Raw genomic sequence first — 21,662 nt, forward strand, 5'->3', positions numbered from 1 at the left:
GTGAATGGTTCAACCGATTGCGCATGTTGATGACGTCGCACCGACGTGCGCGCATTTTCCATCTTTTATCAGGAATGATTTGAAGCATTAAACTTTAGATGCAGTTTTACATCATGCCTTCAGCCGGGAGATGGACCGTCTCGACCTGGAGCTGAACCCGAGGATCGCTGCAGGCGTGAGGAGAGGTGAACCGAGACGGACTCCTTCAAACTTTCATTCACTGCAGCAGAACAAACATTTACGTAGCCTTGCCGAATGTAGTTGATCAGGGCGTCAGCAGCAGCAGCAAATCTGTTTACGTTTTTCATTCTAATGAAGAGTGTTGTGTGTTTTTAGATATAGATGGAGGTACGGGGCATTCATACTGATAATTGTCCATATTGGTAACTTCTTCTTGGCTTTCTTTTTCTGATTTTTTGAGAACAAATAAGACTTGCTTGTCTGCACAGTTTAAAAGGTGTTTTTGTGGAATTTCCTGGTGTAAGAGACGTGCATGTGGTTGTGTTTGCATTCACATGTTGAAGCTGCAGCCAGGCTGAGGTCGCCCAGGGACGTCCTCTGTGTTTCTGCTCTGGAGCTGCAGACCATCACAGGTCTCTCGCCATCAGATGTCCAACAGCTTCTTGCCACAGCTGCTGCTGCGTGCAGACCACACCGTCCAGTTCCAGGTCTGAGCTCCCATCATGCATTTTTGCCAATTGAGTGCTCGTAATCGTCATGTCATGTTTATGATTTTATACATGTGTGTGTTCAGCTGTCCTGCTCCATCGTGGAGAGTGTCCCAGACTGGAGCCTGGCCTCAGACTTGGTGTTGGCTGTGTGGTGATCAATGAGCTGCTGAGAGGGGGTCTTCCTGTGGGGCGCATCACTGAGCTGTCAGGACAGAGTGGAGCAGGAAAGACCCAGCTAGCCCTGCAGCTCTGTCTCTGCGTGCAGTACCCCACAGACTATGGAGGACTGGACTCGGGTAACATTCCCTGACCTCTGATCAGTAGCTCTGACCAAGCTAAGTGCAGTAATTGTGTAGACCAGTTAGATTTATTTAGGTGAACATATAAATGAAACCATTCAGAAATGTAATTTTCTTATTATAAGAAGTGACAGGGTTGGACTTGAACACAAGAAACTTTAGTTTTACTGGCATCCTGTTAATCCCTGAAGGCTTCATGCGGGGCAGTCACTGTCCATCATTTTGTAGGAGCAGTGTACATATGCACCGAGAACTCGTTCCCTATCCGGCGTCTGCAGCAGCTGGTCACAGACCAGTATGTGATGCGCTCTGACGTTCCTCCGTCACTCATCAGCACTCTCAAGTTCAGTGATCACGTGTATGTTGAGCACACGGCCGACCTGGTGAGTGCTGTTGGTCCTCCGTGATTGGTTCAAAAGAGTCACTCCACTGACCAGGGCTTTACCTGCAGGACTCCCTCCAGGTGTGTCTCTCTCGCCGCGTCCCCCTCCTATTGGCTCGGGGTTTGGCCCGGCTGGTGGTTCTGGATTCATTGGCAGCTCTGTTCAGGTGTGAGTTCCAGGCTGCTGAGTGGCAGGAGAGGACCAGACAGATGCTCAATGTGTCCTCCATGCTGCACCGACTGAGCCAGGAGTTCAGCACAACTGTCCTGTGCATCAACCAGGTGATCCCACTTTCCTCTCCGTAAGAGTCAGACACTTTTACAGTGTGAAAATAGGAGAAACAAAAAAGTTTTTGAAATACCACTCTGTTATCGTGGTTTCCCTTGTGGTGTTAGTTTTAACTCTTGTTTTTAATAGTGTTTTAAAATCTCGCTGTGATTCTGTGTTTCAGGTGACGGACGTGTTCAGTGACACCGACAAGTCTCTGGGGTAATAGCAGGTCGATGTTGAAGTTGCTTTTCCTGAAGACAACTGGACTTTTTGAGACATGAAACAGATAAAGGGTTTAGATCCAGACAAAGTCCAGGTGCCTTCACACTTTCATGTTTCTTCAACAATAACTTGGAGGAGGTTGGAACTTACTTTGTTCTGGTTTGGGTTTGCTCTTCTCTTCTCAGTCCTCTGTCTTCCAGTGTCTCACCAGCTCTGGGTTTGACCTGGGCCAATCAGGTGTGTGTGCGGCTGATGATGCTGCGCAGTCACGCAACGATCTCCCGTGGCAACCAGCACAGCGCCCTCCGCAGGCTGGAGGTAGTCTTTGGCCCTCATCTTGCCCGAGGTGGTGTGGATGTTGCCGTGTGGCGCGAAGGTGTTCGAGGGGTCCTGAGCTCTGACAGAATTCAAGCCCAGCATCAGTCCTCACAAATATGTTAAAACATTACAAACAAACACAGGTGTGTGTGTAATAAAGTGTGACTGAAATATTTGCAATACCACGTTGTTCTTTATCAGTGAGTCTACATGTCAGAAGTATGGGGACCGTCAGTCAGGTGTGGCTCTCCTTTCCGATGACTCCACTAGATTTATCAGTGGCACTTTTATCAAACACACATGGAAGCTGGGCGGCTAAAGAGAGAAATACATAGATTTCAGTTTAAGATTATCACACTCGATAGTCATCCTGTTAATGCAGAGAATTAGTTGGAGTTATATAATTTGCACATTTGTAAAAGTTTCAGTAGATCGGATTTTTAATCGAAACCGAACAGAATTATGTGTTTGTGTTCACGCATCACCTCCAACGCCGCGGCAGACTACTGCGCATGCGCAATCTCCGTTGTGGTGCCGGAGGCGGTGGAAGCCGTTTCCAAAATAAAAGCATGAATATTAGACCCAAACACGCAGGAATTATCACGAAAGATCAGCATCCTCCTCGAATACCGTGACCTGTCCAAGGACACTTTGTTAAATCGAAGGAAAGGATTAGCTTTGCAGCTGGACCCTGTCTGACGCAGATGATTTTGTCGTGAAACGGATGACCGGAAGTGGAGTAGCACAAATAGATGACTTTATGGCGTGTTTGCTGCGAAAGCTGACCAGGAACGTCTGATCAAAACTCAAAAATCTGCTAAAGGTCAGGGTTTAAATGTGTATTTCTGTCTGTTTCCGGAGGATGGTGTTGATCAGCCGATTGTCAACCTGTGCGCCCTTTCTTTATCAGGAATACGTCATTAGATTAGATAACGGGGCGTTGCAATAAGCGCTATTATCAATCCTGGCCGAAATTGATAACGGTCGCTTTTAGGATTAGAATAAACAATATTTTTGAAAAAATAAAAGTGAGCCCGAAAAAACCGAAACTCGCTCTAATTTTGTCATGAGGGCGTGACTGCAGCGATAATTTAAGAAAGGCAGCAGCAGCCGTCATAATAAATGCCACGGACGCTGTAATACAGATGTTTAAATTATTTAAGAAAGTGCGGGAGTTTCAGCATCAATTTAAAAGCACGTAAACTGTCTTCATTATTATTATTGATGTGATTGGTGTTATTATTGTTGATGACACGCTGTGACCGCGCTGCTTTATCAGGGGTGACGTCACGGAATCAAATATGTTATACAGTTGCATCCTTTTTGTGTAATCTTCATATTATTAAGATAACATTCTAACAATTGTTCGTGTACAGTTCTGAAATTGTTGATAAAAACCCTGAAAGTCTTAACTTTTCCAACAGAGGTCGCTGTGAACATGACTCCTCTCCTGTCGCTCCTGTTGCCCGGCTTCCTTTTACTGGGCCTGGCGTCCCCTGCGATCACTGATGGATCCGTGGAGAAGCTCACCAATGGGAATACAGACTTTGCAGTGAAGTTGTACCAAGCGGTCGCCAGCAGAACTGACGACAATGTTTGCTTGTCTACATTTGCCTTATCCACTGCACTGTCTGCATTGCTGAGCGCCACCAGTGGTCCGACCCAAGAGCAACTGTTGCAGGGACTCGGTCTGACTGGACTGGATGCTCAGATGCTGCCAGGTACAACAGGATTATGGAATGGACTATTTTCTGATCTTAAATTGTGACGTGGCGATTTTTGCTTTCAGAGCTGTTCCAGAATCTGAGGACTGCCATTCAGCCGGGAAACATAACCAACCTGAAGCAGGCCGTGGCTCTTCTCCCTTCCCACAACTTTGAAGTGTCAGCATCCCTCCGCGAATTAGTTCAAACAAAATTTGGGGGATACATGCCAAGTCTGAGGTACACTGACCAAGCCGAAGCCATTACTACCATCAACCGCTGGGCCCAGGATCAGACCGGAGACCAGATTCAGCAGGTGGTCACTGCTGTGGACGCCCAGACTGAGCTGCTTCTGGCCACTGTGTCTTATTACAAGAGTAAGTCTCATCCGAGGGGTGGGGTCCTGACAGCTGCAGGGTTCACCTGTCAGTGTGTGTGTGTGTGTGTGTGTGTGTGTGTGTGTGTGTGGGAGGGTTAGCTGTGCTATTAATCTTACCTCCGCATCAACTCAGTTGCTAATCACAACCTATCACTACAGGGAAAATGGTGGTTGTGTTTGAATGAGCGGGTCTTCTCTGCAGAGACAAACCCTTTCTTCTGTCTTTCAGCCCAGTTCAGTCCACTCTTCAACGCATCCCTCACTCAGGATGAGCGTTTCTATGTGAACAAATATGTCGTGGTCATGGTTCCCATGATGTTCCGGGCCGATAAGTACTTCCTGGCATATGACCGCTCGCTAAAGGTTGGCGTGCTGAAGCTGCCCATGGGCGACTCGATGGCCATGTTGGTCGTGCTGCCTGATGAAGACGTAGACATCATCGATGTGGAAGAGAAAGTGACGGGCGAAAAGATCCGAGCATGGATCAGACAGCTGAAGAAGACGTGAGAAACTCCTTTCCTCCTCTCAAGGTCTTTGTAATAGTAATGATAATAATTATAATTAATTAGCCCTGGTTTTATTTGCTGGACAGGAAGTTAGAAGTTCAACTTCCTCGCTTCATGCTGGAAAAGTCCTACGCATTGCGTGACGTCCTGCAAACTCTCAACATGAATAAAATGTTCCAGGATGACGCTGACATCATTGAAATGGGATCTAAAGGTCCCAAACTGACTCAGGTGACTGTCCGTCCATCTGTCTTTCTTTCTCTCCGTCCGTCCTCCTGAATTCTTAACACTATGTTTGTCTTCAGGTTTATCAGAAATCTGCTGTGTTCGTCGGTGACAGCAGGGATGAGGTCGCCACAGCAGGTGGAGCCAGCACGTTTTCGTACCCTCCACCTCGACTGACCATCAACAGACCCTTCCTCTTCATCATCTACCACCAGACAATTGGCAGTGTGCTGTTCATGGGGCGAGTCACTAACCCGATTGCATAGTAACTTATGTGGGGTGTGACAGACTGCTCCTAACCTGGTGTTCTAAAGTGGTGTTTACAGGCTGGCGCCCCCTGTTGGAGACAACCACGAAAGATGCATGTCATGACGTCGCAGTCATGAGCCAGAGTACGATCATCATATTTCCACAAATTAAGTCGCACTTACAGGACATGTTGTATTGGAAGTATTACTGTAGGCTGTCTTACGAATTATTGAAAAAAGCTGTAGTCATTGATTTTTCTGGCTTGAAAATTCATATTAATATAATTTAAATGGCGGTACTGATCCAATTCTGTTACTGTTAAAATATGAAGAACACAATGAACCAGTTGAACCAGTCTCACCTTCGCCCATGTTTCTGCCATGGTCGACTCTCCTTTCCGCCACTGGCAGAGAGGAAACGCCGGAGTTTATCAGTTTCTCACCATCTTTCTTCTCCATCCTGAGCTCTGATCAGCTGCAGTGCAGCCACGGCTGCCTGGTTTTATAATAGTAATGGAATCGAACCATAACCGGCATTTATATGGCTGTAGTAAAAACATATGTTCAAGCCAGAAAAATGGCAGTATAAAGCTTTAATAGTGAAACTAATCATCATTAACACCTGCTGTAACTGTGTTAAATATAGACAACAATAAATTACTAAAATATTTGTTAAAAGTGAACAGAAGTCTGGTCTCTGCTTCTCAGGTCACATGGAGTTAGTGTGGCATCACATCTCAAATCACAGCATGAAGACGGGATTCCCAGCTGATCTAGAACAGCAGAGAATAGTACAGAACCATACAGAGAAGAGAATGTTAAAGAAGAGTAGAGAACTCCATATCAAATAAACATTTTATTGACATTTACTAAACCAACCAGGTGACAGGGTGGATTGTCAGAATACAGAGAAAGTAATGATGCAATGTCCTACTGCATTCTGGGTAATGTTCTGAAGTGAACATTGCTGCTGCTCCAGAGGACATTGGTCCCTGACTGCTGATTGGCTAATGGCTTAGTGGGAAAGTGACGACACCACTGTCTTCAGTCTGACTCTGACTGGACACTGAAAGCATTGGACTTCCTGTTTCTGGAAATGAAACAAAAAGGTCGTAATCCAGAGAGACAGTGGTTTCACCTCAAAGCCTAACCCTGAAACAAGGATTAAAAGACAGAACCAGGGTTTGCTTCTGGTTCAGGGTTGAAAATCTGTCATCTGGTCTGACACATGGGTGGACTGACAGACAGGTGGATGAAGTGACAGACAGGTGGACTGACAGACAGGTGGATGAAGTGACAGACAGGTGGACTGACAGACAGGTGGATGAAGTGACAGACAGGTGGACTGACAGACAGGTGGATGGAGTGACAGACAGGTGGCCTGACAGGGAGGTAGATGGACTGTAGACAGGTGGCCTGACACATGGGTGGACTGACAGACATGTGGACTGACAGACAGGTGGCCTGACACATGGGTGGACTAACAGACAGGTGGATGAAGTGACAGACAGGTGTCCTGACAGACAGGTGTCCTGACAGACAGGTGGACTGACAGACAGGTGGCCTGACAGACAGGTGTCCTGACAGACAGGTGTCCTGACAGACAGGTGTCCTGATAGACAGGTGTCCTGACAGACAGGTGTCCTGACAGACAGGTGTCCTGATAGACAGGTGTCCTGTACGTGGTGGGTCTGTTCTGCTTGAATATTTTGACAACAACTCACATTGACAACTTTTTAGAATGGCTGTCCTTCCCTCCATAGTTCCGGTCCATTGTTTTACTGCGCTGGTACAAAGTGCTGATCCTATGGTCTCTTTGGTCGAGGGTATAGGTTCTATGGTCTGTCTGCTCAAAAGTGCTGGTCCTGTGGTCCAAGATACTGGATTTGTGCTCCATTCTTTTGGTTCTCATTTCCTTTACATTGTTCTGATGGTCCACGTTACTGCTTCTGTGGTCCGATGTACTGACCCGGTCCAGGAGGCTGGTGGTGTTGCTGCGGATCAGGACCGGCATTGAAGATGACTGGGTTGTCATGGTGTAGCGGGTGGAACTCAGACAGTCATCTGTCAAATGAGGGATGAGGATAAATTTGCAGTAATCATGTGACATGTGATGCTGTCGCTTCTACCTTTGCTCAGTAACATGGACGACTCTCCGTGTCCAGTTGGAGCGTTGGCTTTCATTTTTCTGCGATACACCACCGGAAAAAGAAAACATAAGACCGCACCAGCACAGTGTCACACATTGTCATTCCTTGCTGGTTTAACTGGTCATCTTTCATCAGGTCCTGGTCTACATTAGCAGCCACATCATGTTACAGATGATCATTTCTACTGTTTCTCTGGTTTAACTCTGCTTTGATGTCGCCCAGAGAACCAGACTGGATCAGCGACCTGATGAGGTCTTATGACATTGGTGATAAATGTTAGCTTAACCTTTCAATCCAGACCCAAGAAGCAAAGGTTCTTACTGAGGTCGGTCGGGGTTCAGAGATTTGGAGGTGGTTGGCTGACTGCTGAGGGACCGACTCCTCAAAAGCTTAGCCTTCCTCACCTCTTTACCTGTTAGGAGGAGGAAGACATTATCACCATCACCTTCATCACTGAAAATGTTAGCGGGTTCTAGGAGCTCTGGTCTTACTTGAAGACACTGTAGCTCCAGAAGAGGACATGGACATGGACTTGGATGCTGACAGACTGGTCTTACTGTCTCTTCCTGTCAAATAAACACCCTTTGTGATGCAAAACTTGGATCACTTGGATGGAGAAAATTGGATTTTCACTCACGTTTTCTGTCAGCAAGTTTTTTGGAATTCATCTTCTCATCACTCTGCTGGCGCTCCAGATGTTCCTGACAGCAGAGGTGATGTCATTTGGAGAAGACCAGAGGTGGTTGGCGCAGAGTAACAGTGTAGTGTCCCACTCACCATTTCCAGTAACAGAGTCTCCTCCTTCTCCTTCTTTTGGTCCAGTAGATCCTTCTCCTGACGTTTGTGAAACTGCAGAGGTGCAGAAAGATTAAATGGAATGAAAATTAACATGTTTCGACTTACTCAGCCAATCAAAGCACCAGCTGCTCACCGGCTCAGTCAGGTCCAGTTTGTCCAGTTCTAAGACTGTCTGCAAAACATTTGGTCCACAGTAAGATCGTCATGGACACTCACAGACCTACACGGCCTGCCACCGGTCGCAACTCAGAAGCTCACCTTGCGGATGGTGGCAACCACGTCTTTGTCTTTCTCTCGGCACAGAAGTTTCTGGACGCAGAAGTTGAGCTGGTGCAGCAGCTGTTTATCAGCCGGCAAACGGATCGATGAACGCAGCCTGGGCAACAGCTGGCACAGCTTGTACCTGACAGAAAGGTGAGCAGGTGGACAGGTGAGAGGGTGGAGAGAACCTCCCTCCTGCACAGCAGATCAGTGATGGAACTACCTGACATTGGCAACAGGGTCATGGACCAGCTCCAGTGCCGGAATCAGGAAGTGCTTGTTGAAGTATTTTCTAGAGAAGATTTCAGTGGCTGTCTCACAAATATCGAGGAACCTCAAGCGGTTCCAGTAGCTCCGACCCTGAGCCAGATCTGAGCAGACAAAACACAATGAAGTTCTTCGAGCCACTACAGGAGATTCTGCTCCGATCAAGCCCACCTTGGATCAGTCGCTCCATCATCTCACGACGTTGCTCCTGTTTGCGGTTGTAGCGTAGGAATGTGCAGAAAGTCCGAGCTGCTTCCCTCTGAACCGGCAACACCTTCTGCAGCCATGAGAATCAGAGGAGAAGTTAGCTGCCTGACTCGACCTACTGAAGCCCCTTCTGGCCGACATCAACACTGACATTAGTGGTGAGGATGAGGAAGATACGCGGGGAGAAACTCTGGTGCAGGAGCTCTCCTGGGAGCAATCTTGCCAGGCAGCTGTAACGCTGGAGCAGCTTTTCATGCAAACGCCAGCGAAGAGAAGACCCGACCCTCTGTTCTGCAAACATCAGAGTCGACAGCAGCTCTGGAAACTGGCGAGGACCCGGAGAACACAGCAGGGATGGGGAGAATAGAACAGGATTATAGAGGTAAACAGCAAAAACGCCATCATGAACTGCTTCAACTCAGGACCTTTACCCCCTTGTTGTCAAGCACCAGGTTCTCGCCCTTGGAAAAAAACATCTGTAATGTCTCCTCCAGGTGATCCATAAGAGCGTCCAATACCTCAACAAGAAGAACAATAGAAACCCCTCAGTGAACATGTAAACAACACATGGACTGGTGTCTCCTTGATGGTGGACTGACCTCCAGAGCATCGTCTTGCAGCAGAGTAAGGAGTTCCTTGTGGACCAGCTGGACGTTTGATCCAAGCAGCTTTACGACCTGACAGTGAGGAGATGGATAGGTGACTGGCTACATGTTTGAGCATCACGTCAGATCTTTAATCGTCAGGAAAACCCATAAAATGACAACCGACCTGGTGGAAACAGGCTGCAGCGCTTTGTCGGACGCTGACCTCCGGGTCACAGCAGAGACTACAGAAAGACGCATAAAGTTCTGTCAGGAAGTGCGTTGCATCAGAAAACACGAGCACGGCCTGAGGGGGAAAGGACATCACCGATGTGATCAGAACTTCACACAGATCTCCAGCTGTGCCAGATGCTTCAGAGTCTACCGGCAGGTTGTAGCAGCAGTTGCAGCGGATCAGTGTTGCTTCATTATTGCCATTAGTCTGCTGTGCTTCAGTGTGCAGACCGGTGAGACACAGCCCCTTAAACCGGTGGAGGAGCTGACCCTTCTGCTCGTCAGAGAGAGTCCCTGAAACACAACGATTGCCAAATGTGCTGGCTAACTGTGCCCATTTACTACTACCAGTACTAATGTGACTGTGGACTCATGAGTATTCTGACTGGGTCCAGAGATGCATCTCACCTGCCAGTCCACTGCAGATCTTTCCAAACTGAAATGACAACGAAGCCACGACGGCATCATCCACCTGTGGTGACACTTGGCACACTGACATGACCAGCGGAACGACGATGTGGAGTCTGTCGTCTGGGACACAGAAGATTTTAGCATGTTTACAGGTGTAATGGTGGTGCAGTGAGGGTGTGGAGGGCTGGGTGTGAAGCTTGGGGAATACTGCTGTTGACTCCAACAAAAGACAGAAGATGGACCCCCTGGTGGACAGCAGCAGAACAGGCTTGGCACAGAAAAAAAAAGGATAGTGGAAAAGGGGCATAAAAGACATCGGCATTGCACGATGGTGGTGCTGGTGTCAGGATAGTTCATCTTATATCATCTACATCTCAACCTTTGCTCAGTTTGATTGGTTGTCCCACTGAGGAGGAAAGGAGGAAATATTAACTTTCCTTCTTCAGATAAGGCCCATGACTCACCGCTGTCCATGATCTCCATCAGATTAATGATTGTATCGAAGGCAGCCAGGCGGACACCGTTCTCCTCGTCCTCGGTCAGCTTCATCAGCTCCGGGAGCAACTCCATCCTGGTATCCTCCATCCTGAAAAGATAGCAGGAGAGCACTTGCCCCAGCAGAGCTTTGACCTCTTTCTGCTAGCGTCCTTTGGTGGGAGAAACTCACCCGAGCGCCCTGGCGACGCTCTCCAGCTGACGGCACATGCAGACGCGGACCTCACACTCAGTGTCCTGACAGAGAGCCTGAACCAATGGCAACAGCTCTTTCTTCACTCTAACACAGGCAGACAGTCATGTTAGACCAGGTGTGACACACCTGAACACCACCTACAGGTGTGCAGCTCACATCTGAGAATCAAACTTGCTGGCAACTTTCCCTAAAATGCGACAGGTGGCCAGACGAGCATGAAGAGACTGAGACAGATGAGACTTAGAGAGGAGGGAGTTGAGCACCTGTAGACACACAGGGAGGTGTGTTAGTGTACATAGCTATGGCTCTGAGCTCAGGTTTACCTTCATCTGGATACTGATCAAGAATCAGTGATTAGCAGCTGGTTTGGAAAGTTTCTTTCGTACCTCTTGTCTGATGGTTTCTTTGGGCAGAGCGTTGATAGCTAGCAACAGCGTTTCCAACCAGGCGTTGCTCACCACTGTGAAAAAAACACAGCAACATCCCATCTCACTCCCAAAACCATAGCTGTACCCAAACATGGACAGAAGGTCCTCTTTAATATGTGCACCCAACCAGCCGTTTATTCTTCAGAGCCTCAAAGGTAAACCTACAGACGACCACATGGCCCCTCACACAAACATGTTTAAACAACACAAAATATGCTGATTAAGGAAAACTGATTAAAAATAGCTAAACACAAACTGTCTGTAGTCAGTCACCCACAGACAGGAGTGGGCACCTGTGTAACCTCGATGGTTCAGGTGTGGGCACCTGTGTAACCTCGATGGTTCAGGTGTGGCACCTGTGTAACCTCGATGGTTCAGGTGTGGGCACCTGTGTAACCTCGATGGTTCAGGTGTGGTTACTTGTGTAACCTCGATGGTTCAGGTGTGGGTACCTGTGTAACCTCAATGGTTCAGGTGTGGTTACCTTTGTAACCTCGATGGTTCAGGTGTGGTTACCTGTGTAACCTCGATGGTTCAGGTGTGGGCACCTGTGTAACCTCGATGGTTCATGGGGGGTTACCTGTGTAACCTCGATGGTTCAGGTGTGGTTACCTTTGTAACCTCGATGGTTCAGGTGTGGTTACCTGTGTAACCTCGATGGTTCAGGTGTGGTTACCTTGTAACCTCGATGGTTCAGGTGTGGGTACCTGTGTAACCTCGATGGTTCAGGTGTGGTTACCTTTGTAACCTCGATGGTTCAGGTGTGGGTACCTGTGTAACCTCAATGGTTCAGGTGTGGGTACCTGTGTAACCTCAATGGTTCAGGTGTGGTTACCTGTGTCTCGATGGTTCAGGTGCAGCAGGACTGTTTTTAGAATGGAGTAGGTGTGCGTGTGGATCAGGATGATGTCGTCCTGCAGGATGGTTAAAAATGACGTTGCTGCTGACAGCTGGATCTCTGTTCCAGCTCCTTTTAGAACTTCCTGAATGACCCCGACAGAAACAGTTACCAGAATTAAAAACCTACGATCATCTGAAGTTAGCGCACACTTACCCGGACCTTTGGTACTACCCGACGAAATGTTTCAGCTGGGTTTTGGCGGACAAGGTTGGGCAAGTTTCCGATGACACTGGCTCTCTGAACCTCTTGACCCACACTGAGAAGAGACAAAGACAACGTAGGCTTCTTCCAGGTCAGGACCAGGATGTAACATTTAACAGCAGGTAACCACACACACCTGAGCAGGTAGACGGCTCTTTCGATGTCATTGAGGTCTTCATCCACAGTTAGCTGCTCGATCTCTTCAGCAGTCTGGTGCAATCAAACACGTTTGAGTTCAACATACGTTCAAAAACTTAAAACACACATTCACATTCAGCCTGTGGAAGTGACACTGTGTCTTCATCATACAGTAACGCCCCCTCCCACCTCATTCATTCATTCATTCATTCATTCATTCATTCATATAATTGGGAGCACCCATAACCCCCACCCCCTTTTTTACATGAGAGAAGAAGAGCCCCCCCCCACACACACACACGCACGCACGCACTCACACACGCACAAACACACTCTCACACACACGCTGCCTGTAATAAAAATGTCAGAACGAATCATTGAACTGATAATCGATCTACAAACGTAGAAGAGCATGAGATTCCCGATCCGGAAGCAGTCAGTCAGACATTCGGCCAGACAGACAGAAACTGCGTCATGCTGCGCACACAGCGGGTCTCCCCTCTGCATCATCATCATCATCATCATCATCATCATCATCATCATCATCATCATCATCATCATCATCATCATCACCACCACCACCACCATCATCTTCATCGTGTGTCCGTTATGAAGGCACGTTCACCTGTGCGACTGTGACACGCGCTGGCTGTGAGCGGATGAGGAGGAGGATGGAGGGATGAAGGTACCTTGAGGCTCCGGCGGATCGGCCTCTCGATGAAGGCCAGTTCCTGCAGCTCCTCCAGCGTCCCGAACAGCATGCTGGGCTGGCTCAGAGTCATCCTGGCCGGGAACATCAGCTCACTGGAACCCTCCCAGTTTGTTACTGGTTGTTAGTGACGGAGCACCCGGCCGATCTCACCACCGAACATTTCTGGTGAAGAGGAGGTGGGAGAGGAGGAGGACGGGGAGAACTGTCACCAGCCGTTTCCAAGGAGATCCCTGAGCAGGGGGAGGGGGTGTCGGTGTGTGTGGAGAAGCTCGTGCCGGATCGATGCAAACACGTCACTGATCACATCCGCCTGTCTGAGCAGCGAGGGTCTCCCCGCCCCCGTTACCGCATCCGCCACCTGGCCCCATCCTCGGTCTGTGCGGGGGGGGTAGTCCTTCATCGGCAGCACAACCGTCCTCTTCCTCCGGAGCTGCGCGGTGCGGACGTCCCGCAGAAATGCGTGAAGAAGCGCACAGCGTGACGTCAGTGACCGGCCCACACAGAGTGGCGGAAAGAAAACCCTAAACCAGTTCTGCTGGTTCCTCCTGAAGGTCTTCACACTGACGACGAGAAGAAGAGCAGCCTGAACATCTGCGGATGTTTCTGCTGCCCTCCTGAAACTCACCTCAAATATTTACTGATCAATATAGTTAAACCCATCTCCCTCCTGCTCCTCCTCCTCCTGATTCACCTGCTGCTGATCCTCCTCCTCATTCAGCCGCTCCTCTTTGCCCTCACCTGCTCCTCCAACCCCTCCTCCTGCTGATTCACCTGCTCCTCCAACCCCTCCTCCTGCTGATTCACCTGCTCCTCCAACCCCTCCTCCTGCTGATTCACCTGCTCCTCCAACCCCTCCTCCTGCTGATTCACCTGCTCCTCCAACCCCCCTCCTGCTGATTCACCTGCTCCTCCAACCCCTCCTCCTGCTGATTCACCTGCTCCTCCAACCCCCCTCCTGCTGATTCACCTGCTCCTCCACCCCTCCTCCTGCTGATTCACCTGCTCCTCCAACCCCTCGTCCTGCTGATTCACCTGCTCCTCCAACCCCTCGTCCTGCTCCACGTCCTGATTCACCTCCTCCTGATTCTCCTGTTCCTACTCCTCTTTGCCCTCCTCCTGCTCCTCTTGCAGATGTGTCAGAACCTCAAGTGCTGTTAGATTACAAACTACAAATGTTTGAACTTTTTTCATGCTGAAGTTGGTTTGAGCGTAACATCAGAACTATGTCTGCTGGTTTTCAGATGTTCTTCAGTTCATCAGGTGATACAGAACCATCTCCAGAAGGGAACGTGCAACAGAAGACAAGTGGGTTCCGTCAGGAAAGAAATGTTCTGCACATTGAAATAACGTTAATACCAGCAAATCTGAAAAGGAACCGTGGAACCAAATCTCTCAGTTTCCGTTGCCATTTTATTGGTTTGATTTTGGTGCGAAATTCAACAAATTAATTGTTGACTCAAATATTATCTGTGATGCAACATAAAGCTGTGGAGTTGTAAAAGTAGTCTGTTAGCAGCATGTTAGCAGCATGGTAGCAGCATGTTAGCAGCATGGCAGTGACATGAGTTAGCTAAGTGTTAGCAGTACATTAGCGGTTCCCTCTGATGGTGGTTAAGGTCCATCCCAGAACGGATTTGGAGCCAACAGTCCAGTCAGGTTTCTGTGTTCTGTCTGTAGGAGATCAGGTCCAGGTGTGATGAAGGTTTCAATCGCTGTGCTAAAGTGATACAGCTAGCCGTGATATCCCCCAACTTTCTCCTCTGGTTCAGGAGTCCTCGTGTGTATCAGACAGGCGGCAGGAGGGTAAAGTTCCTCATGGGTTGGGGTTAGGACCTCTGTTATTGAGTCTGTCTCCTGCAGCAGGCTGATGCTGCATCTCTCCACATTACTGTCACATCTGCTTTTGTGTTTAAAATTTCAGCAGATGAGTGTAAAGCTGCCCCTCAGTTCAGACAGGAAGTAACCTTCAGTAACTTCCTCTCTTGTGTTTTCATGATTTATACTTCTCAGCTGTGGCTAACCTTTGGTTGGTTTATGACTAATTATAGATGCGGTCACATGACATCACATCAATGAAGAGCTCGGAGATCTTTGATGTGACTGACTTCATGTGGGATTTTGGAGCTCACGTCAGCAACTGTGTTGTTAAAGTGGTAAATTAGGTTAAAAACATGTGATTTTTGGACTTTGGGAGCTGCTGAAGTCAAAGTTGAGTGTGTGTGAAGTCACTTGTTCGTGTTGCTGCCTGTAACATGAGAGCAGAGTCTTAAAATAAACCTCAGCGATACAGACGTGAGCAACAGACAGACGCAGAACAGGCACACAGAGGACACAGGCGAAGCTCTGATCTCTGATCTCTGACAGTCTGATCATCTCCAGCTCCACAATGGCAGCACCCAGCATCTCCCAGTCTGGATCCACAGCTCCCAGTCTGGCTCTGGATGATTATTCTTTGTACAGTCACCTGAATGATGACGAGCTACTGCAGCTCGCTATCGAGCGCAGTCTGAAGGAAACACACAACAACAACAACGCTGCTACAACCTCTACTCCTCCACCGCACCCTGTGACCAGAACCTGCAACCAACACAGCTCCCACAACCCACCTGTGGACTACAGCTCCCACAACCCACCTGTGGACTACAGCTCCCACAACCCACCTGTGGACTACAGCTCCCACAACCCACCTGTGGACTACAGCTCCCACACCCACCTGTGGACTACAGCTCCCACAACCCACCTGTGGACTACAGCTCCCCTAACCCACCTGCAGAAAGGCCTCCTGATCCGTATGGACTCATTTCTTTTTCTCATTCTTCTAAATGTGCAGATCTTTATATTTGTGCTCTTTAAATTCTTCTGTTGTTGCACAAAACAAAGTAAAAAGGACAAAATTCCTGGGGGGGGGGGGGGGGGGGGGGGGGGAATAGAGTTCTCCTGTGTTCTGATTGGCTGTTGTGTTGAGACAGGAAGACCTTTGCTGGGACAGTCAGTCGGTTTATGACCGGTTCCGGGAAGAGGATGTTAGCGTACCGTAAAGCAGACGGCAGCCTGTTGCACATTGTTCCTGAACTGGAGGAGTGAGTCACCTGCCTTGTTTCCACGCCAACAGGTCATCCAGTCTGAAGCCTCCTGCTGGCAGGACTGCAGAATAGAGCCATAAGCTCTGCCCCTCCACCACTGTAGCCCAGACGTGGATATTAGTAGTTGTAACTGCTATTGGTGTTTGTTTCTCAGGGAGGATGAGCCTCTGTTCCAGGCTATTCGCACAGGTGACGTCAATAAAGTCAGAAGGTTAGTGATGCATTCAGGAACCAAGCTGATGCTGCCAAGCAAACAAGGCTGGCTCGCCATCCACCAGGCGGCGTGGTACGGTCAGGACACGTGTCTGAGAGTTCTGCTGTCAGGTAACACACAGACTACACAGACAGACAGACACGCACACACACCCACCCATGTACGTGTGTGTTTCCTGAGCAGCTCAGCCGGGGATGATCAATAAGAAAGCAGACTGTGGTGAAACCGCTCTGATGGTAGCTGTGAGTCAGGAGCACGTGCCGTGTGTCCAGGTACTGTTGGAAAATGGAGCCGACCCTGACATATCAAACCGGGAGAAAGAGACTCCACTCTACAAAGGTAGCAACAGTGTGACTCACCTGTAGTTTCTGTGGTCTCTGGTACAATCTGACCTGTCCTGCAGCCTGTGAACGCAACAATACTGCCATGGTGGCGGCTTTGCTGAACCACGGTGCAGTGGTGAACACGCGCTGCCTTTTGGGCTGGACTGCACTGCAGGAAGCTGTGTGTCGAAACAACGTGGAGGCGTGCGAAATGCTGCTGAGGGCTGGAGCCAAACTCAGCCTGACCAATATTTACGGCATCTCGCCGCTTTTCACCGCAGCCCAGAGTGGACAGCTGGCAGCGCTGCGCTTCCTGCTCAAACATGGTGCGTACACAAGACCTGCTCGAGTATTATCTTTATGAAGGGCACGCTAAGGGTTTAGGGGGTCTGGTGCAGGGTTAGAGGGTCTGAAGGAGGGTTAGGGGGTGTGATGCAGGGTCGGGGGTCTGAGAGAGGGCTAGAGATTCTGAGGCAGGGCTAGAGGGTCTAAGGAAGGGTTAGAGGTTCTGAGGCACGGCTAGAGGGTCTGAGGGAGGGCTAGAGGTTCTGAGGCAGGGCTAGAGGGTCTAAGGGAGGGTTAGAGGTTCTGAGGCAGGGCTAGAGGGTCTGAGGGAGGGTAAGGGGTTCTGAGGCAGGGCTAGAGGGTCTAAGGAAGGGTTAGAGGTTCTGAGGCACGGCTAGAGGGTCTAAGGGAGGGCTAGAGGTTCTGAGGCAGGGCTAGAGGGTCTAAGGGAGGGTTAGAGGTTCTGAGGCAGGGCTAGAGGGTCTGAGGGAGGGTAAGGGGTTCTGAGGCAGGGCTAGAGGGTCTAAGGGAGGGTAAGAGTTTCTAAGGCAGAGCTAGAGGGCCTGAGGGAGGGTTAGAGGTTCTGAGGCAGGCTAGAGGGTCTAAGGAAGAGTTAGAGGTTCTGAGGCAGAGCTAGAGGGCCTGAGGGAGGGTAAGAGGTTCTGAGGCAGGGCTAGAGGGTCTAAGGGAGGGTTAGGGGGTGCGATGCAGGGTCGGAGGTCCGAGTGACGGTTTAGGGGGTATGAGGGAAGGTTACTGGGTCTGAGACAGGGTTAGATGTTCTGAGGGAACAGATCAGGAGCGGGTTCTTCTTGGTTTTATTTTAAGCTCTGACCATGTGAAGGAGACGATACATGCTTGTACATGCTTGTTGGTGGAATGATCCTGTTTCCATTTTCCTTTTCGTTGTTCTCTATCTGCCGCTGTCTTTTTACGTGTTGTCCGTGCTCCTCCCCACAGGTGCAGATATTAACAGTCAGGCAGCCGACGGCGCCACCGCACTGTACGAAGCGACTAAAAATGAGCACCAAGACATCGTGGAGTTGCTCATCTCCCAGAAAGCAGATGCCAACAAGCCCGGAAAGACGGGATTATTACCACTGCACGTTGCTTCCCAGACAGGAAATGAGGCGTAGGTGCAGCCGCATTTTGCCGTTAGGTTGATTGGTGTTGTTGAGACTGTATGTTTGAGCTGTTCCTGGTTGGGACTAAATCCTGGGACCTTCTGTGTTTCCAGGATCGTGTCCATGTTGATTGCGGTTACCAGTAAGGCCAGAGTACGACGGACTGGTATCAGTCCGCTGCACGTTGCTGCTGAATACAATTGCAATGATGTTCTGGAGCTTCTGATCCAGGCAGGCTTCGACGTCAACGCTCAGCTGTCCGAGGAACGGTCCAAGCTGTACGAGGACCGCCGCAGCACGCCGCTCTACTTTTCCGTCATCAACGGCAACATTGAAGCTGTGGAGATGTTGCTAGCAGCTGGTGCCAACCCAAACATGGACATGTTCAGACCACTTATGGTAGCAGCAAGGCAATGCTGCGTCAAGACCGTCACCCTGTTGGTGGAGCATGGCGCCGATGTCAATGCCTGCATCCCCACACACCCCACCACCTTCCCCGCCGTCTACATGTTCTCCATGAAGTACCTGCCCATGTTCAAGTACCTGTTGGACCACGGAGGCCACGCCCTCTGCTGCTTCGAATGTGTCTACGGGAGTGGACCTCATCCGCCCATCAATATCACCCGATCGGAAAGTAGTGACGACGTCCCGCATGACAGACAACAGAGGACAGGAGTCCAGGTGAGGTCACCTGGACCACACCTGCTGTGGTCGGGCCCTTAAAACCGCAGAAATTGTTTTTGGATCCTGGTTTTGGTGATTCTGATTGTTTAACTGACTGAAAGTTTTGTGTTTGACGGACAGTTCTGTGAGATGATCTCGGCTCCCAGTATTTGCCGGTGGGCGGGGCCAATCATTGACCTTTTACTGGACTATGTTGGTCACGTGACCCTGTGCTCCAGACTGATGGAACACCTGAACAGCTACAGTGCGTGGAGTGTCATCAAGGACAAAGCAGGTGAGCCTATAACCAGTAATCAATCTGCTGCTCCACCAGTAGACCGCTGGTTTGACTGGTTTGCATGGTTTGCTACAGCTCCTCCGCGGCCGCTGCTGCACCTGTGCAGACTGAAGATTGAGAAGCTGGTCGGACATAAACATCTGAAGAAGCTGCCGCTGCCTGGAGCTCTGATCCGCTTTCTGAAGCACCAGCACACAACCAGCCAGGATGAAAGCTGAGCCCAGTTAGCCCAGTTGATCCAGTTAAATGCTAGCAGAATGATGAGAAACCTTCATCTTCACCTCATGGATGAAAGATCAGCCATCCCGTTTGCTGATGAGAACCTTCGATTTTTAATGTTCAAAAACCAGTTTGGCCAATTTCAATACTGTACTTTGTTACTGTGAAAAGTTGCAGAAGAAGGGAGACGATGTAAATATGTGTCCGAAAGAAAAGATTATTTAGACATAAAGAACAGATCCAAACATGCTAAGGCTCCTCCCATTCTGCCCATTCAATTTGGGACTTTTTTCAAGAAAATCATTTTTCTCAATTTGTTTATTTTGTGTTTTTCTGATCAACGTAATAAATAATCAGAAGATGAGCTTTAAAATGTGAGAACCACAGGTCAGTGAACACATCACACGAAATATCCGCTGATTCTGAGCGACAACAATAACAACAAAACAACAAAAGGAAACTGATGTCTGAAACGAGTCAAATCCAAGGTTGTACTCAAAGATTAACTAAAATGTATTAATTCTGAAAACAAACATTTACAATTCTGCCCAAAAATTCTGTCAAAGCTGAGAAAAGAAAGGAACTACTGTTATTCTCTAAATCGATCAGTGTATGGACGTGGCTCCACATCTCAACAGGTCCAGGACCCGTAGTCACACAGGCCAGAGACTAAAGTCGCTCTTAGTCACCTCATTCCACCAGTAACACCACATAGAGTAACTGGTAAAATAACCAGTATGACCAGTAAACAAACATTTAATAAAGGTTAAAGTTCGATGATGGGTGATTTCACTGTCTGTTCATCTCTGTTTGGGTTTGGAACAACCATTACAGCTTTTAGAATACCTGGTTGCCTAGCAACAGGGTCCCCTTCACCTCCTGCCTGGGAAGGTTTAGGCTGAGTTTGTGACTTTGGCCCCTAATTACTTCCTTTTTGTCAATTTAACAACTGAGATTCAGTCTCATCGGAAACCCTGCCCCCTCACTCTGTAAAATGGGATTTTTTATTTTGTGACCTAATTAATTGACATTGATTTTTTCTTGAACTTTTGATTGGTTCTCATTCTGACCAACAAAGATAATGAAGATGTTCTCATCTGTGAGACAACTTCTCTCCTTAAACAGGAAGGGATTAAGTCTGAAAATAAACAAGCATTTCCTGTTCAAACACAAACTGAGACTTTATTTTTATCTCAGACACACAAACACTTCCTGTTTATTTAAGCAGCAGGGAGAAATAAAAGAAGATTAAGATGAGACTATTGTTTAAATCCTTTAATTTCTTTGACAGTTATGAGCTGATGGGTTAAAATGCGTCTTCATGTGACGACGATGATGATGATGGTGATGATGATGATGATGATGGTGATGGGGAGGAGGAGGTGAGTGTTTCAGGTCTTAGGATTCTGTCGTGACCTCTGGCGGTACTCGGGCAGGTGATGAAGGATCCAGGCGGCTGGAGTCAGCATGACCACGGTGAACACCGACATTACGAAGAAACTTTGCTGTTTAAAACACCAGACCACCAATCAGAGCGCAGAGAAACAGTCACATGACAACCTCCAAGGGAAAAACAAGCAATCGTCCCCATGTTCAGCCTCTGCTTCTTTAATTTGATTTTATTCTTAAGTCATGTCTTCATTTTAATACAAACATAATAAGCATGAAAAATGCCATTATAAAATCCAACAGGTGAAAGAATACTGAAACTCGTTAATCTTTAAATTTGTTAATCAGTTTAGTTTTTTTCTCTTTAAGACTCACAGCAGCTCCGATCTTGTTCCGAGGCGGTTTGCTGTAGATCCACCTCCTCGTCTCCTTCAGAGTAGATCCAGGAACATTTGCCATGGTCCTCAGGACGGTGCGCACCATCATCAGCTGCATTAAACCCAATGATCCACACTCTCCCAGGTCCACAGGGTTCTGGTGAGTTCATGGGGAGCTGCTCAGTCACACAGAACTTGGACACACAGGGAGGGGGGAGGAAGAGGAGGGCTAGGAAGAGGAGGGGAAAGGAAGAGGAGCGGGTGGACATTGGACCCAGATGCCTGCTGATTAGATGTTTAATTTAGACATTGTTGATTGTCCAAACTGTAGCTTAAATCGTTGAGTGGAGATGAAAATCAGGTTCTAGCAACAGGATCACATAGAAAAGTGACAGTCAGTAAACAGCCTGTCAAATGTCAGGACAGCTGGACAAAGCCAATGATTGGATCACCTCTGCAGAAGCAAATGGAGAACAACCA

At 48.6% G+C, this 21,662-nt stretch overlaps 4 protein-coding genes and 2 long non-coding RNA genes across 9 annotated transcripts; 4 read left to right on the forward strand and 2 right to left on the reverse strand.

Annotated features, from left to right (window-relative positions):
- The first annotated feature begins 29 nt into the window (after window positions 1–29).
- On the forward strand, window positions 30–2,343 carry xrcc3 (X-ray repair complementing defective repair in Chinese hamster cells 3). The gene is made up of 7 exons (XM_057016812.1): window positions 30–185; window positions 525–668; window positions 755–967; window positions 1,199–1,353; window positions 1,422–1,634; window positions 1,805–1,842; window positions 2,031–2,343. Exons 1-7 carry the CDS (start codon window positions 131–133, stop codon window positions 2,284–2,286), a joined length of 1,074 nt encoding a protein of 357 aa, XP_056872792.1. The 5' UTR covers window positions 30–130; the 3' UTR covers window positions 2,287–2,343.
- A 390-nt stretch (window positions 2,344–2,733) lies between these two features.
- LOC130516043 (protein Z-dependent protease inhibitor-like) lies at window positions 2,734–5,912 on the forward strand. Its single transcript, XM_057016805.1, has 6 exons — window positions 2,734–2,986; window positions 3,588–3,884; window positions 3,953–4,243; window positions 4,475–4,748; window positions 4,838–4,982; window positions 5,057–5,912. Exons 2-6 carry the CDS (start codon window positions 3,602–3,604, stop codon window positions 5,240–5,242), a joined length of 1,179 nt encoding a protein of 392 aa, XP_056872785.1. The 5' UTR covers window positions 2,734–2,986; window positions 3,588–3,601; the 3' UTR covers window positions 5,243–5,912.
- Window positions 5,803–13,888, reverse strand: ppp4r4 (protein phosphatase 4, regulatory subunit 4). 3 transcript variants are annotated; one of them, XR_008947333.1, is made up of 26 exons: window positions 13,185–13,887; window positions 12,494–12,567; window positions 12,310–12,412; window positions 12,091–12,238; window positions 11,214–11,287; window positions 10,984–11,090; window positions 10,804–10,911; window positions 10,601–10,722; window positions 10,134–10,256; window positions 9,877–10,019; window positions 9,679–9,798; window positions 9,507–9,584; window positions 9,339–9,425; window positions 9,059–9,232; window positions 8,872–8,977; window positions 8,657–8,804; window positions 8,431–8,575; window positions 8,306–8,344; window positions 8,152–8,223; window positions 8,012–8,075; window positions 7,866–7,940; window positions 7,696–7,786; window positions 7,354–7,412; window positions 6,949–7,288; window positions 6,159–6,314; window positions 5,803–5,997 (listed from the first exon to the last, which is right to left on the reverse strand). XR_008947333.1 is itself a non-coding variant. In XM_057016789.1 (25 exons), exons 1-25 carry the CDS (start codon window positions 13,290–13,292, stop codon window positions 5,967–5,969), a joined length of 2,739 nt encoding a protein of 912 aa, XP_056872769.1. In that variant the 5' UTR covers window positions 13,293–13,887; the 3' UTR covers window positions 5,803–5,966. The 3 variants fall into 3 exon arrangements, 2 of the variants coding, with proteins under 2 accessions (XP_056872769.1, XP_056872768.1); XM_057016789.1 differs by lacking the exon at window positions 6,159–6,314; XM_057016788.1 differs by lacking the exon at window positions 5,803–5,997 and having other exon boundaries at window positions 6,068–6,314; window positions 13,185–13,888.
- LOC130516051 (uncharacterized) lies at window positions 6,356–7,011 on the forward strand. Its single transcript, XR_008947335.1, has 4 exons — window positions 6,356–6,492; window positions 6,545–6,651; window positions 6,684–6,831; window positions 6,896–7,011. It is a non-coding gene; the product is annotated as an uncharacterized LOC130516051 (long non-coding RNA).
- A 45-nt stretch (window positions 13,889–13,933) lies between the features above and the next one.
- On the reverse strand, window positions 13,934–16,056 carry LOC130516054 (uncharacterized). 2 transcript variants are annotated; one of them, XR_008947340.1, is made up of 3 exons: window positions 15,921–16,056; window positions 14,240–15,867; window positions 13,934–14,077 (listed from the first exon to the last, which is right to left on the reverse strand). It is a non-coding gene; the product is annotated as an uncharacterized LOC130516054 (long non-coding RNA). The 2 variants fall into 2 exon arrangements; XR_008947341.1 differs by having other exon boundaries at window positions 14,073–14,142; window positions 14,207–15,867.
- LOC130516050 (ankyrin repeat and SOCS box protein 2-like) lies at window positions 15,594–19,789 on the forward strand. Its single transcript, XM_057016819.1, has 10 exons — window positions 15,594–15,773; window positions 15,827–15,996; window positions 16,177–16,287; window positions 16,445–16,614; window positions 16,688–16,843; window positions 16,908–17,153; window positions 18,073–18,244; window positions 18,350–18,917; window positions 19,041–19,194; window positions 19,273–19,789. The coding sequence occupies exons 1-10, from the start codon at window positions 15,594–15,596 to the stop codon at window positions 19,413–19,415; spliced, it is 2,070 nt and encodes a 689-aa protein (XP_056872799.1). The 3' UTR covers window positions 19,416–19,789.
- The last annotated feature ends 1,873 nt before the right edge of the window (window positions 19,790–21,662 follow it).

The sequence above is a fragment of the Takifugu flavidus genome, chromosome 19, assembly GCF_003711565.1.
Source record: "Takifugu flavidus isolate HTHZ2018 chromosome 19, ASM371156v2, whole genome shotgun sequence".
Lineage (NCBI taxonomy): Eukaryota > Metazoa > Chordata > Actinopteri > Tetraodontiformes > Tetraodontidae > Takifugu > Takifugu flavidus.